The following is a 13,912-nucleotide window of genomic DNA, read 5'->3' on the forward strand; positions in this document are numbered from 1 at the left end:
ATTAAAGGTTAAATAAGCTACAGAAATATATATTCTATGAATAGATAGAACGTTTACTGGCAATCATCATTGTTGAAATATTATTACAAAAGAAAGAGTAAAAAGTTATTGCATTTGGGCGATAAGTAAAAAAAACCCAGAGTAGTGCGATGTGATATGATATAATTCAGATTTAGCTAATTATACATTAGATACATATATACTATCTATGTGTATATATATTTATGTGTTTTTATATTTGAATTTTTTATTGTGTTAAGAAACCAGCAAGTATTTACAAAATGTATTAAGGATATACATACACATATATGCATATATGTATATCCACAAATCAACAGACTTTAGAAAACGTTTAGAGTTTTAAGATAATTTTTTGCCGAGAATTTCATAGTACATTTAATTTTTGAATAAACGAAACCAAAAATAGTCAAAAGACAATAAAATTGCAAGCATTTAAAACAAAACGGAAATTAATTATATGATTATTAAATAGTGAACAAATTCATTTCCGTTCATTCAGTCCAGATCCGCACGTCTCTCTCTATGATATATATATATAAAACTAACAAATTAACTTGCTATATCTATGCATAATCCACACATTTTAAAAATATTTAAGCAAATGACCAACAAATTCAGAAAGAAAACAAAAAACCTGGCACAAACCCTAGCAGCTTTAATATTCCAGCTAATTATTTAAAAGCGAAAGTAAGATTAAATAGTGTTAGTGTGCAAAAATTCAAAATTAATATAACAGAAAAATAAAATAGTATTTATGCTTATAAAATGACAATTATAATTTAAAAAAAAAATACACATATTAATTATATTTAAGAGTAATAATATTAACAAAAATAATACAAATTAATACGTTTACTTAAAAGATAAAAACAAATCATAATACAATGATAATTATATTGAAAATACATAAAAATGGAAAACTTTTCAATTATAATATATCGAAAAATTAAACAAAATCATATAATAGTAAAAAATAATATTTTCCAACTTAAAAAATGCGAAATAAATATCAATGAAAGTGTATTTAAAAAACCTGATTACTAAAAAAAATATCAAAAATATAAAATATAAATTAAAATGAATATTAAATAATTCAGCTATATCTGATATATGAAAAAATTGCGCTTTAAAGTTAATCAACAACAGTTTTGTACTTTAAATAACAAAATATGGAAATAAAACTCAAAAACAAATTTGAAAAAAAAAACAAAAAGAATGGTTAAAAAATGGAATTTTGTTAAATTTCTCATGTTAAATTTGTATTTACATACATGCATATAAGTGCTATATATATATATACACCCACGCATACATATATATACATTTAAAACAAATTATACAGATACTATACTATATATACAGATATACCATATATATCTATATTGAATAAATGTAAATGATATATAATGCAAATGCTACAAATCGTCGTTATACAAATACAAAATCAAATTGAAATTAAATAAACAAATATAAAAAAAAAAGTCTGAAACTGACTTGAATTGTGAATATATATTCTCTTGTACACAATTATTATTATAATTTATGCTCGACATGCTTATCTATTCTCCTAATATTCTCTTGATAACCCGAGACTTTGTGAGTAGGAGCACGCGTTAAACAGCTTAAACTTAGAGAGATATTACATGGGAAGTAAAAGTTAAAGACCTAGGCAACATAAATATATATTTGTATATCAGTGAAACCAACATAAAGATACGCTCATATCTCATACGAGAAATACATTTAAATATATGTATATCATTATCTCCTTTGCATATCCCAGAACAGACACATAGATACATTTGTATCTCAGGCTAAACGTCTATAAGAAATACATTTGTATCTCAGAAATAACAAAACAAACAGAATGATACATTTGTATCTTTTCTGCGGTTTTCAATTGAATTTCCAATTTCAATTTGGCTGATGGCAGCCAGCTGTGCAGCCATTGGATCGTCTATATATAGACGATGCGATTAGCAGCCAATGGCCGGGCAGAGGCAGAAGCAGAGGCAGCCGCAGCAGAAACTGAAGCAGCTACAGAGGCAGTGACAGAGCCAGACACCAGCAGGGTAGACCACTTGACGTCGTCGGACTGTCTGGGCGAACCGCCAGACGCCAGATCCTTTGTGATTGTGTTTTAAATAAGTGCAGACATACGCCAGATCCTTTCAGTATTTAGCTGAACGTGCAGCTGATTAGATCTACGTATATATCTCTCTCGCTCGCCTTCTCTAGTCTGTCTTTTGGCAATGCAGTCTCTTTCGGTTAATCTGGCCAGCGCCAAGGAGCGTCGCCTGCTGAGAACACCCAAGTGCGCGCGCTGTCGCAATCATGGCGTCATCTCCTGTGTCAAGGGTCACAAAAAGCTTTGCCGCTGGCGAGAATGCTGTTGCCCCAACTGTCAGCTGGTGGTCGATCGGCAGCGTGTAATGGCCGCCCAGGTAGCGTTAAGACGCCAACAGACTATGGAAGCTCTGGAGGTTACACAAACAACGTCGCAGCAGCTCGCTGTGGAGCCGGCCAGCGACGAGGAGCAGCAAGTGACGCCCACCAAGCCAAGCCAAATGGCAGCTAACACGTTGCGCACGCGTCAAGTCTTGATCGCCCAGAAACGCATCTACAAGCAGAGGCTGCGCAATCTGCAGCAGTCCACGCTGCACATCACAGCCGCAATGGAAGGTAAGCGCAGCTAAATCAGTGATGGCACAGCTTAAATGTGAAGCCAAATTCATTAACTAGCCGAAAACCAGCTAAAGAGCAAAATCAAGTGTAAATCTGAATAAGAAAAAAGAAAATAGGTGAATTTTTCTAATAGCTTTTTCTGCAAACTCAGATTGCAATAACTGACTTTCCGTTCAGTTCACTTTCAAGCCAATAACTACATAATTAGCCAAAGAAGCGCCAAGCTGTCAAAATGCAAGACTTAGCTAAAAAATTGCTAACATGCTACCACTGATCCAAGGCGGGCGCTCGCCATGCGGTGCCAGACTGTCTGGCAAGGCTTGTAATATGAGTAAAGTGTGAAGAAGAGGACAAGGGAGACAGAGAGAATGAGAGAGAGAGCGTGCGTGAGCGGCAGGAAATGCCTGATTCGTTACTAAAACAACAATTACAATAAGGAGAGCAACAAATTTGTTAAAACGTCACCCACTGAAATTGAACGCCTGTCGTATGCACGCATATTGTCCGTTATGTCAAAAAGTAAGAAAAGAAAATCAGGCTGTGTAGAGGAGAGCAGAGGATAAAAGAAACGTCCAATCTGTAGGGCAAGCCCAATTTTCAATTGTGTAAATTGATACGTGAAAACGGAAAAACCTCTTGAAGCGAATGTGTGGCAAAAGTCAACAGGGCAACGAAAACAACCAAACCAATCGAATTTTAATTTTTTTCACTATTTTTCCATCTGGTTTCCAAGTAAAAACACAAACGAAAATCCACACAGTCAATATTTGGTGCCGTACTGTCTGGTTATAGTCTTTTGGTCTAGGGTCGGGATATTGGGTTCTGCGTAGCTCAAATTACGATTCAATTGCCATGTGCTACACGCAGAGAAAGAAGTATAAGAAATTCTAATACAATCAGAACATTAATATTGTTACTTGAAATTAAAAGATATACAATTTAGTCTCAATGCATATGTATGCATTACTTAAGGATAAACTTCTTAATATTGATCATGTATATTAATAAACTTCAAATTACAATATTAGTATTCAGATCTAATTTCATTGAATTTCAATGTACTCTTTTCTCTGAGTGTATACACGCACACACATGCTGAACGAATTGAGACAATTGGAAAGCAATTTGTACAACAGATTTGACGCCAACGTCAAGGAAAGAGGGAGATCAAAGAGCTGCACCCTTGCCTGCTCTTACGTACTCGTTGCGTGTAATTTCAATTCTAATGCCCTGCCCCTTTCCTGTCTTCATATTCTACTTGCAGAATACAAACAGCGGTTTCCCACGTTCAATTCGCCGTTACTGGAACGCATGCGCAAGCGACGCGCGTTCGCTGATCCGGAACTGAACTATGCAATTGATACAACGCTCCTTGGCAGCTCCGCCTGTGTCGGCGGCGTCGGAGGCAGTTCAGCAGCTCCTTTGCCAACGCCACCAACAGCAATTGGCAACGCCTTTTATGATCTATTAGGTAATGCCGCCGCAGCAGCTGCTGTTACGCAACAGAAGCAACAGCAGGCATATCAATCACTGCCGCACTTTACGCTTACACCCGCGCCAACACCCATCGCAAAGAAACCCAAGCTGAGTTTCTCAATTGAGTCGATTATTGGTATTAGCACGTAGCTAGAGCACCCTGAACTATTATCGCCACAAGCTGTATATATGTAGACTTGTATTCTTATAAACATATTTTTTTTTTTATTAGTATTACGATTCTTACGAAATAAAACAATTTTCTAATATATTATTGCTGATTGCTCATCTTAAAAATAAGAATTTTAACAGTTAATTATTTAAATGCGCGCGCTACCACCTGTTGCCGTTTGATAACATTTAAAACACACTTATCGATAGCAGGGATACTGATAATGAAATCGTCGCTGAATTTTACTTGTAAATCTTTTGAATTTATGACTGTCAAATAATTACAAACATTTTTTTTTTAATTGAACATTTTCAATATGCATTGTTAACTGTTTTAATAATTTATTAGAAACAAACTTATTTTTCTTTCATGCTTAAAGGGGCGTTGCCACCTGTTGATATTTTGTGCGATTAGCTTGGGGCTGCTATTTGTGCGTGACTCAGTCACTGCTTTCCAGCATATTGATAAACTTTCACATGTAGCCATAAACAACGCTCTCCTGGTTGACTCAGAAGCAATGACAACTATTTTTTACACCGAACCTGAATTGGTGCTTGGCCATGGACGTGAAGTGCTGTTCCTTAATCCGAATGACTTGCAAATTTTCAAAAACATCGAGGTGCCAGCTGACCTAACCACATGTGGACTTAAAATCGAAGCAACGGACGAGGGCGAGCCGAAAGCAACTTGTGGCTCCAACTTAGAGGTGTCAATATTAAATGTGTGCTATTCGCCAGATAGACAGTTGATAGCACTAACTACTGTCGGGCAAAAGGCTCTGCTGCTCTACAAAAGCCGGCCGGAGCATGCAATGCTGCTTTCTGTGCGTGCCTTGTCTCGTGCCTCGAGTGCTTTGGCATTTGCAGCTGATTCCAGCTCCGTTCTTGTGACAGACAAGACGGGGGATTGCTATCAATACGATTGCGTGGAGGTGGAGGCACCGCCCAAACTGCTGCTTGGTCATCTAAGCATTGTTTACGACTTAGTGTGGACACCGGATCTGAAGCATATCATCACCTGCGATCGGGATGATAAGATCCGGGTGACCAACTACCCGGCTACTCACGACATACACAGCTATTGTCTGGGCCACAAGGAGTTTGTATCTGGACTGGCATTGCTCCCAGGCAACGATGATCTCCTGATATCTATTTCAGGTGATAAAACACTGCGCTTGTGGAAATATCTGACGGGCAAGGAGGTACTGCAGCAACAACTGCCAGCTCCAGCTGTGCGGCTTCAGATGCGAGAACTTATCGAATCCAAGCGTTATCTATTAGCCGTGCTATTCTACGATCATGTAGAAGCAATTGGCCTCTACGAACTGGAGCTAAAAAAGGATGCTTGGTCGATTGCCAAGGAGTCTTTGGTGCGTGCAGAGGCGGGTAGCTGGAACATAACCAATTTTGCTTTGACCAGCGATCGGATCTATGTGGCTGGTGCTGTAAACGAACGCCTAACGCTCCGCGTGTACAATAGCGCCGATGGCAAAGAAGCGGAGTCCGTGCCAGAGGGTTGGCTGGACATGGTCATGGAAAACTTTGCGGAGCAAAGGTGCGTGCCAGAAGATCTGTCCGTGTGGTTTAAGAAGCGATACGACAACATCAGCGAATACATGGAACGTAAAAAGCGACGCATCGAGGACCAACAGCAAAATCAGAAATAAGACCCACAGGAGCAGGACGAGAAGCAGCAGCAGCAACAACACCAATATTAACAGCACAAATTCCTCAATCAAATCTCTTGCATACAATGAAGAGAAGAGAAATATATTTAAATTGTATGTATACCAATTGCCCTTTGTGTATTGTTAGCAAGGATATCGATCTTTTCAAGGGCGGGCTGCATTTACAGTGCATGTAATCGTGATAATTAAGTCAACAGTTAACTAGATTCAACTTCATTTGTATATGTATATATATTGGTCTCTGCAGACAAGTATGTTATATATTTAATATTTAAAATAAATGAAAATTAAACTGGTTTGTAATCCAATTTGCTTTCGAGCTTCTTGTTGTCCGAAACTTTGCGCACGGCCTTCATGAAGTCCTCCTGAATTACATATTCCCGTTCAGCTCTGCAAAAGAAATTGAAATATGCGTATATAGAGCTGGATCTTATAGATATATAGACTTGACTTATACATACATAGATGCAGATATATCTAGGACATGATTATTATATTATCTAGGGTATTACCTGATGGCAAAGAGGCCCGCCTCGGTGCAGACATTACGCAAGTCGGCGCCATTAAAGTTGTCCGACAATTTGACTATAGCTTCGTAATCGATTTCGCCATGCTTTGCGATCTTAAGCGCATGAATCTTTAGGATCTCCAAACGTGCCTGCTCATTGGGCAGGGGAATTTCAATTTTACGATCCAAGCGACCCGGTCGCAGCAGAGCGGGATCCAGGGTATCTGGGCGATTGGTGGCCATAATCATTTTCACCTGACCCAATGAATCGAAGCCATCCATTTGATTGAGCAGCTCCATCAGTGTGCGCTGTATCTCACGATCAGCGGAGGTGCCCTCTGAGAAGCGTCGACCACCAATCGCATCGATCTCGTCCATGAATATGATGCAGGGCTGATGATCGCGTGCATAGTTAAACATTTCACGTATCAAGCGTGCGCTCTCGCCAATATATTTGTCCACGATGGCCGAGGAAACAACCTTCAGGAAATTCGCATCCAGCTGGGAGGCAACTGCGCGTGCTAGCAATGTTTTACCCGTGCCAGGCGGTCCATAAAGCAAGCAACCCTTTGGAGGCGTGATGCCAACGCGGAGGAACAGCTCAGGATTTAGCAAAGGCAGCTCGATAACTTCACGCAGTTCACGTATTTGCTCTGTAAGACCACCAATTGCCGAGTAGGTGACATCGCCAGGATCTTCATGGGACATGTTGTAGACCAACGGATCGACTTCACGTGGCAAATAACGCATTATGGTCAACGTGGTCATATCCAATGCAACACGGGTGCCAGACTTCAATTTTGCCTTATCCAATTGGCGACGGCAGCCAACCACATAGCGCGGCCCATTTGTAGCCTTCACAATAACTGTAAATAACAAGTCATTTACATATATATATATTGAGTAGGATATTTGTAGGCGACTTACACTTATCCTCTGTCAATTGCTTCAGCACCTCGCCGACAATTTGGCCCACGCTTTGCAGCGCCTTCAAATCATTCTCGGATTTGTCATATAGTTTGGTCAGCTCCTTCAGCTCTTCACGCTCTGGATAATTCATAATTTTTAATTATTTGATTTTGTATTTTTAATGCTATACCCACTTTCTTTGAGTCGTCCCTCAACTTCTTTGTGTTCCAGCAGCTTTTTTCTGTAGTCGGACAGGGCCTTTTCCCTTATACTCTCGTTGCATGGTGCGGCAGTCACAGTCATCTTAGATGTTTATTTTTGAAATATTTTCAATAAACTATAAACATAAACGCTTTTCCCTTATAAAAATGAAGCCGTCTTTAATGATATTGCAGATTTGCAAAACAGTGTGACCGCAGCATGGTAAACATTTTAGGCAAATGCTAAAAATGGTCATCTTTAATATACCAAACTTTAGCAAAATTCTTGCAATTCAGTACGCTGTGCACTGGAAATGGATAAATAACTTAGATCAATAACCTGGACAATACCATATATTATATATGTTTGACTATATATAATAGCTTAAATGGAATCAAAAGAGCATTCTTATTTTGTCATTTTTGTGCACGTCAAGCGCAAGCAAAATATATATTGAGCTACTTCACAAAATTTGTAGGATTTTAGCAAGATCAACACAAAGACAAAGCAAGCATTATAATTTGTAGAGCACTTTAATGAAATCAAATTAAAAACAGTTCACGTTATTTTGTTGCCCCAATACTACCAACGGTCAGTGCTTCTGACGTCACAAATAAACAGCAAAAATACTGCACTACATTGCATAGTAGACAACCTATAGAGGCACTATTGTTTTGTTGTGCCATAATGCCGTTAACCGCTCAATTTGTGCGCAATTTGCAGCGGTTCCGTCTAGTGACCTTTGACGTAACTGATACTCTGCTCCGACTTAAGGATCCCATCAAGCAATACGCTCAAACGGCAGCAGCATGTGGAATAACCGGCATAACCAAAGAACAGCTGGAACCCTGCTTTCGGCAGCACTTTAAATTGATGAGCAAGACGCACGCAAATTTCGGGAGCTGTTCGCCAAATATGAATTGGCAAACCTGGTGGCAGCAGCTGGTGATCGATACATTCACGTGCGTCGATGCCAATCTACCAAAAGCAACACTTCAAACGGTAGCCGAGCAGCTGCTCGAGGTATTTCGCACCAGCGCCTGCTGGACACGAATCGATGGAGCAACCAGCTTCGTGGAACGCGTTCGGGACACCGGCAAATGTGTGGGCATCATCTCAAATTTTGATCCCTCGCTGTGTCAGGTACTCAACGCCATGGGATTCAGTGATAAATTTGATTTCATCATCAACTCCTACGACGCGGGCGTCATGAAACCAAATTCCGGCATATTCCAATTGGCTTTGGAGAAGGGCCGAAATATTGCACCTGCCGAAGCGCTACACATTGGCAACAAGCTGGACATGGATTATATGGGTGCACGAAATAGTGGCTGGAGCAGTCTCCTCGTGCAGGAAGAGAACAAGGAGCAGCCACTACAACGGAGTAACCAGCAGCTGCAGCCCGAGGCCAGGCACAGCTTTGCGAGTCTCGCTCAAATGCTACAGGCGCTCGAGACTCAAGAGATATCCTGGTGAAGGCACACGAAAGGCTCGCTGAAGCGATCAGCCTAACCATACAAAAATATATTTTGGTTAATTTACATTTTTAGTTTCCTTAAATCTTCATTAAAACCCGGATCTTTATGTTGATAAATGTTGTCGAATATTTACGTTTTAATTTAAGCAAACAATATGTAAATAGAAACTAATTGTTTTATTGCTGTTTTAAATGTTCGAAAACAAACTATTGGCTGTTTTTTTCTTCTCTTTCATCCTATAAGTTTTCATAAAGATAATTAAGAACATAAAATAATTGCAAAATTTACATTTCAAAAATTGTAATTTGTAAAAATTTGTAATATTTTAATTGCAATAGTAAGTTTGTTTAATATTTTATTTTATTTGTTATCATACATAGTTTGTAACTTAATTTTATTTATCAAAATTATATTTTTAAAAATCCTATTTTTCAAAATCAAACTCTTAAGCTTAGCTTTAAAGCATAACTTAAACTAAATTTACAATGTATATAATAACTAATGATAATATATATAAATAAATCTATGTGTATATATAAAAATTAATGAATATACATAAATATATAATATATATACGTATAATTTTTATTTGTGCATTTTTTTTTAAATTTTAAAATGAATAAAATTCGATTCTACCTTAGATAGAAGCTTTTTAACCTAAATAATAACGATACTCAGTGATGAAAAATTAGTAAATAAATTTAAATTTAAAATTAATTTGTGCCGATTAATAAAAATATAAATCCAATTTTCAAAATATTAATTAGACATTTTTTAAGAAAAAATTTTTGGTTACCATAAAGTAAATCTAGCAATATTAATAAAAATGCCAAGTTGTTAAAATAAAATATTTGTTTGCTTATTTAATAATTAATTTTAATTATTTTAGTTATGGAATAAACTAATTTGGTTTGAAGCAGTAAAAAAAAAAAAAAACAAAAAAAACAAGTAAGAAAACTCTAGTCGAGAGCGCTCGACTAGATACTACCCTGAACCAAACTAATAGAAAAGCACATTTAGTATGGTTCAAATTTCAATTTCGATGTATTTATTTATTTATATAAATGAAATAGAAAACTCATTTAATTAAATATATAAAAATTTTGAAACAATTAAAAAAAAGAATTACGACACGCTCTGGGTTTGAACCCGAGTCCTCGTGATCAAGCGCAGCGCTTTCTACCTTGACGCCACCCTTCTGTTCTAATTTTCAATGTCAAAACTGAAATAGATTCACTGCTACAGCGCCATCTACCAAATCTAAGTCAAACTAACTGCTGATGTGACTTTAAGAATGTGCAAGAACAACCAAACTAATAAAAACGTACATATAGTATGGTTAAAATTTCAATTTCGATTTTTGAAAAAATATAAGAGAAATTTAATCAAATATATAAAAATATTGAAGCAATTAAAAGAAAACTACAATACCGCCCAGCAGGATTTGAACCATAGACCTCGCGATCAAGCGCCGCGCCCTCTACCATGACGCCACTCCTCTGTTCTTATTCACAATGTCAAAACTGAAATAGATTCACTGATGCAACGCCATCTAGCAGAACTAAACGAAACTAACTGCTGATGTGATTCTAAGAATGTGCTAGAAGATGTTTGAATGTATGTGTGCACACGTATTGGAAAACTGCTGTTGCTGCAGCACGTGCGTTTGTTAATTGGCCAAACATTTTGTTATTTTTTAAAGTCGATTGACTAAACCGAATTTAATGAAACTTTCAGCATATGATCTACATATTCTATTGAATATTTGGCATTTAAAAAAAAAACATGTCAAATCATTCACAATTAGCTATACTAGAATCTGACCTTCACTGGGGATTCTGAATTTGGAGCCGGTATCCAAAATATAACAAAACCCGAAATTGTATAAAATGCATTGGAATATATTTTTAAAATTTGGAGACTATAGCTCTAAAAATGTAGGAGATATAAATTTATAACCTATTGCGCTTGGGTTGCGCTGCAGTGTTGGCGATATTATGAGAACTTATTTGTTGAATAATTTAATTTCTAGACGTACGATCGTAATGAAACTTTCAGAACGTAATCATGATGTTTAAATGTATGTGTATACCGAAGCACAAGTCTCTAGTATTTGATATACGACTTTTACAAAGATGAGGGTGAGGGGGTGGATTTAGGGGTGGGGGTAAATTTTAACAAAAACCGAAATTGTATAAAATTCATCTTAATATACATTTTAAATTTGGAGACTCTAGCTTGAAAGATGTAGGAGATATAATTATTTAAGTGATCTTCGATAAGGTTTTTTATCGATAAAAAAGTATCGGAATGAGTTATCGTTTTTTAGTGATAAACTCGATATCCGCGCTGTATTTACGGACATTTTAAAAAAAAGTTGAGGTCTCTAGCTCTTATATCTTCTGAAATCGACGCGTTCAAACATACGGACGGACGGACGGACGGACGGACGGACGGACGGACGGACGGACGGACAGACAGACGGACAGGGCTAAATCGACTCAGCTCGTCGCCCTGATCAAGAATATATATACTTTGTGGGGTCTGCCACGCCTCCTTCTGCCTGTTACATACTTTTAACAAAACCATTATACCCTGATTTCCCATTTTCAATGGGTTCAGGGTATAAAAAAAACATATTTTTGTATGTGCTAAAATATACTCATCAGAAAATAGAATACATAGAGTATTTTACTATCGGAAATGTCTGAATTCAATAAAATGCTTAAGAAATACAAAAAGTTTACGAATCGTAAATTAAAAACTTGGCTAAGAAATCAGTTTGAGGCAGGCAAAATTGAATAAAATATATACAACTTTATATATATGTATGTGCCTATGTGTTTATGTAATCTTATCTAGAAATATCTACTTATGAAATAGTACATACATATATTAGGTATTTACACTTAAAGGGCATGCGAAACGAATGAATGATAAACATTTTAAAAAGCTATTTTACAAGAATTGTTTTAGGTTTGCAATTCTCTGAATATTTTCCATCCTTGCCCTCCTTATTGCTTTTATGGAATGCAACTGGAAGAGAGGGAAAGCAAGAGCTTGGATGTCTCCGACTCCAACTACGTAGACTTCGTAGCTTTTGCCGGCATTTGTGCCTTGGCTGCCTTCAGCTGCTCCAAATTGAATTGCTTGCGGATTTCGGTGGAGACTTGGCGAATGACACTTTCCGTGCTGGCCATCAGATCCCGCTCGAGCACCTCGATGTCAATGTCCTTGCTCTCCAAGCGCATCTGCATGTCGGAGTAGAAGTCGCAGAAGAGCACCGGCTCATCGGAACCATTCGGCGTCCGGGTACTGCAATATTGTCCTCGCCGGTGCAAATCCTCGTTGTTGGCCCGTGAATCGAGGAAGCGGCGTGCGCCCAGCGGCAATTGCTGTTGGACTAATCGCTCGTGGTTTTGGAAAATACGTTGCTTCAGCTTCTTGAACTCCTTCAGCTCGTTCTTCATGTACTTTACATAGCTGTACATTTTCGATGTCTTCTTTGTAAGATTCTCTAAGCAGGTGATGAAATTCCGTACCTGCTGTGTGCGTGGCAGGGTGCTAGGATCCAGACGTTCCGCCTCATCGAAATGGAACTGCGAACGATTGAAGTCATGTTTCATGGCCAGCGCCGAGGCCAACACCACATGATTCTCAGCCACGAGCGGTGCGTGCTCCACCGCCGCAGTCAATATCAGATCTGCATCGGCAAGTCGGCCCATGCGGAAGAGAATGGTGCCGAGACTTAGGAGTGGAATGTCTTTGTGTTCGGGTGGAGCTAGCATAACTGCAAGGCGAGCGCAGGGCAACGCCTGCAAAGCATTGCCACGCATCCGCCAATAGTAGGAGCTAAGTGTATGGAATTTCCATGAATCAGGCTGCCTTTGTAGACCCTCTAAAGCAAAGCGACGGGTTAGCTCAACGGTGGCTTGGCCAATGTTCGTATCATGCTCCCGCTCTACGTATGCGGACTCCAGCACCTCCGGCTGGAAGCTGTCCAAATGATCATAAGTCGCTGGACCCACGCCCAACTCCTGATAGTTTTTGCAGATTGGCTCCTGATCACGATTGGATTTACTTTTGAAGCCGCCATGCGGCATGTGTTGCTGTAACTCACGGTGCTCCGGCAAATTGATGCGTTTTAGCTGATCCGGTGTTATCTTCAGATAAGACATGCGCTTCTCTAGCAAATAGTAGTCCATGGCACATTTAGCCTGCTCGGCCAGATCCTCGCCGAAGCGCATAGAAAACCGTAAATGTTCAACAATTTGCTCACGTTTGCGCAACAGTTCCAAGTAGCTACGCTCCACGTACTCATTGTAGCGTATCTGTTCCAGAAATGCAATCAAATTATGGGGCTCACGCATAAAGAAGGGTGAATCCAATTTTTGGACAATTTGTTCATCGTTGAGCACCCAATGGTTACAGGCGTATAGTACGTGGATGCAGCAGATGGCAACTAAATACGGATGTAGTCTCATTATGCATTGGTTGTGCTTTGATTACTCGCGTTGCAGTTTTCTGCCAGCCGAATTACAGGCAAGAACATTCACATCGACTTCCTTTTTGATATGTAAATAAACACACCGAGAGCAGTTTGTTGTGTCCTCTGGGCATTTTTAGGATATGTTAGGTTAACAGCTATATTCGCCGGAAGATGTAAATTGCGATGTTAAGGACAGGGCTGCCAGAGCAATTAAATTTTTTTGTTTTTTTAAATGAGCAGCAAAAAATACCGCGACACACTAATCTATCATTGAAATCCACATACA

At 38.5% G+C, this 13,912-nt stretch overlaps 5 protein-coding genes across 5 annotated transcripts; 3 read left to right on the top strand and 2 right to left on the bottom strand.

Annotated features, from left to right (window-relative positions):
- The first annotated feature begins 1,815 nt into the window (after positions 1 to 1,815).
- On the top strand, positions 1,816 to 4,376 carry dmrt11E (doublesex-Mab related 11E). Its single transcript, XM_018108152.3, has 2 exons — positions 1,816 to 2,703; positions 3,971 to 4,376. The coding sequence occupies exons 1-2, from the start codon at positions 2,274 to 2,276 to the stop codon at positions 4,330 to 4,332; spliced, it is 792 nt and encodes a 263-aa protein (XP_017963641.1). The 5' UTR covers positions 1,816 to 2,273; the 3' UTR covers positions 4,333 to 4,376.
- A 382-nt stretch (positions 4,377 to 4,758) lies between these two features.
- Positions 4,759 to 6,429, top strand: wuho (tRNA (guanine-N(7)-)-methyltransferase non-catalytic subunit wuho). The gene has a single exon (XM_018108145.3). It carries the CDS (start codon positions 4,872 to 4,874, stop codon positions 6,018 to 6,020), a length of 1,149 nt encoding a protein of 382 aa, XP_017963634.1. The 5' UTR covers positions 4,759 to 4,871; the 3' UTR covers positions 6,021 to 6,429.
- Positions 6,248 to 7,886, bottom strand: Rpt4 (Regulatory particle triple-A ATPase 4). Its single transcript, XM_018108142.3, has 4 exons — positions 7,653 to 7,886; positions 7,477 to 7,596; positions 6,554 to 7,415; positions 6,248 to 6,431 (listed from the first exon to the last, which is right to left on the bottom strand). The coding sequence occupies exons 1-4, from the start codon at positions 7,759 to 7,761 to the stop codon at positions 6,329 to 6,331; spliced, it is 1,194 nt and encodes a 397-aa protein (XP_017963631.1). The 5' UTR covers positions 7,762 to 7,886; the 3' UTR covers positions 6,248 to 6,328.
- Positions 7,887 to 8,240: 354 nt separating this feature from the next.
- LOC108656180 (rhythmically expressed gene 2 protein) lies at positions 8,241 to 9,298 on the top strand. Its single transcript, XM_018108153.3, has one exon. The coding sequence runs from the start codon at positions 8,347 to 8,349 to the stop codon at positions 9,133 to 9,135; it is 789 nt and encodes a 262-aa protein (XP_017963642.1). The 5' UTR covers positions 8,241 to 8,346; the 3' UTR covers positions 9,136 to 9,298.
- A 2,645-nt stretch (positions 9,299 to 11,943) lies between these two features.
- On the bottom strand, positions 11,944 to 13,852 carry LOC108656167 (tetratricopeptide repeat protein 17). The gene has a single exon (XM_018108133.3). The coding sequence runs from the start codon at positions 13,619 to 13,621 to the stop codon at positions 12,218 to 12,220; it is 1,404 nt and encodes a 467-aa protein (XP_017963622.1). The 5' UTR covers positions 13,622 to 13,852; the 3' UTR covers positions 11,944 to 12,217.
- Between the last annotated feature and the right edge of the window lie 60 nt (positions 13,853 to 13,912).

The sequence above is a fragment of the Drosophila navojoa genome, chromosome X, assembly GCF_054131105.1.
Source record: "Drosophila navojoa isolate 15081-1374.11 chromosome X, UAZ_NAV_1.0, whole genome shotgun sequence".
Lineage (NCBI taxonomy): Eukaryota > Metazoa > Arthropoda > Insecta > Diptera > Drosophilidae > Drosophila > Drosophila navojoa.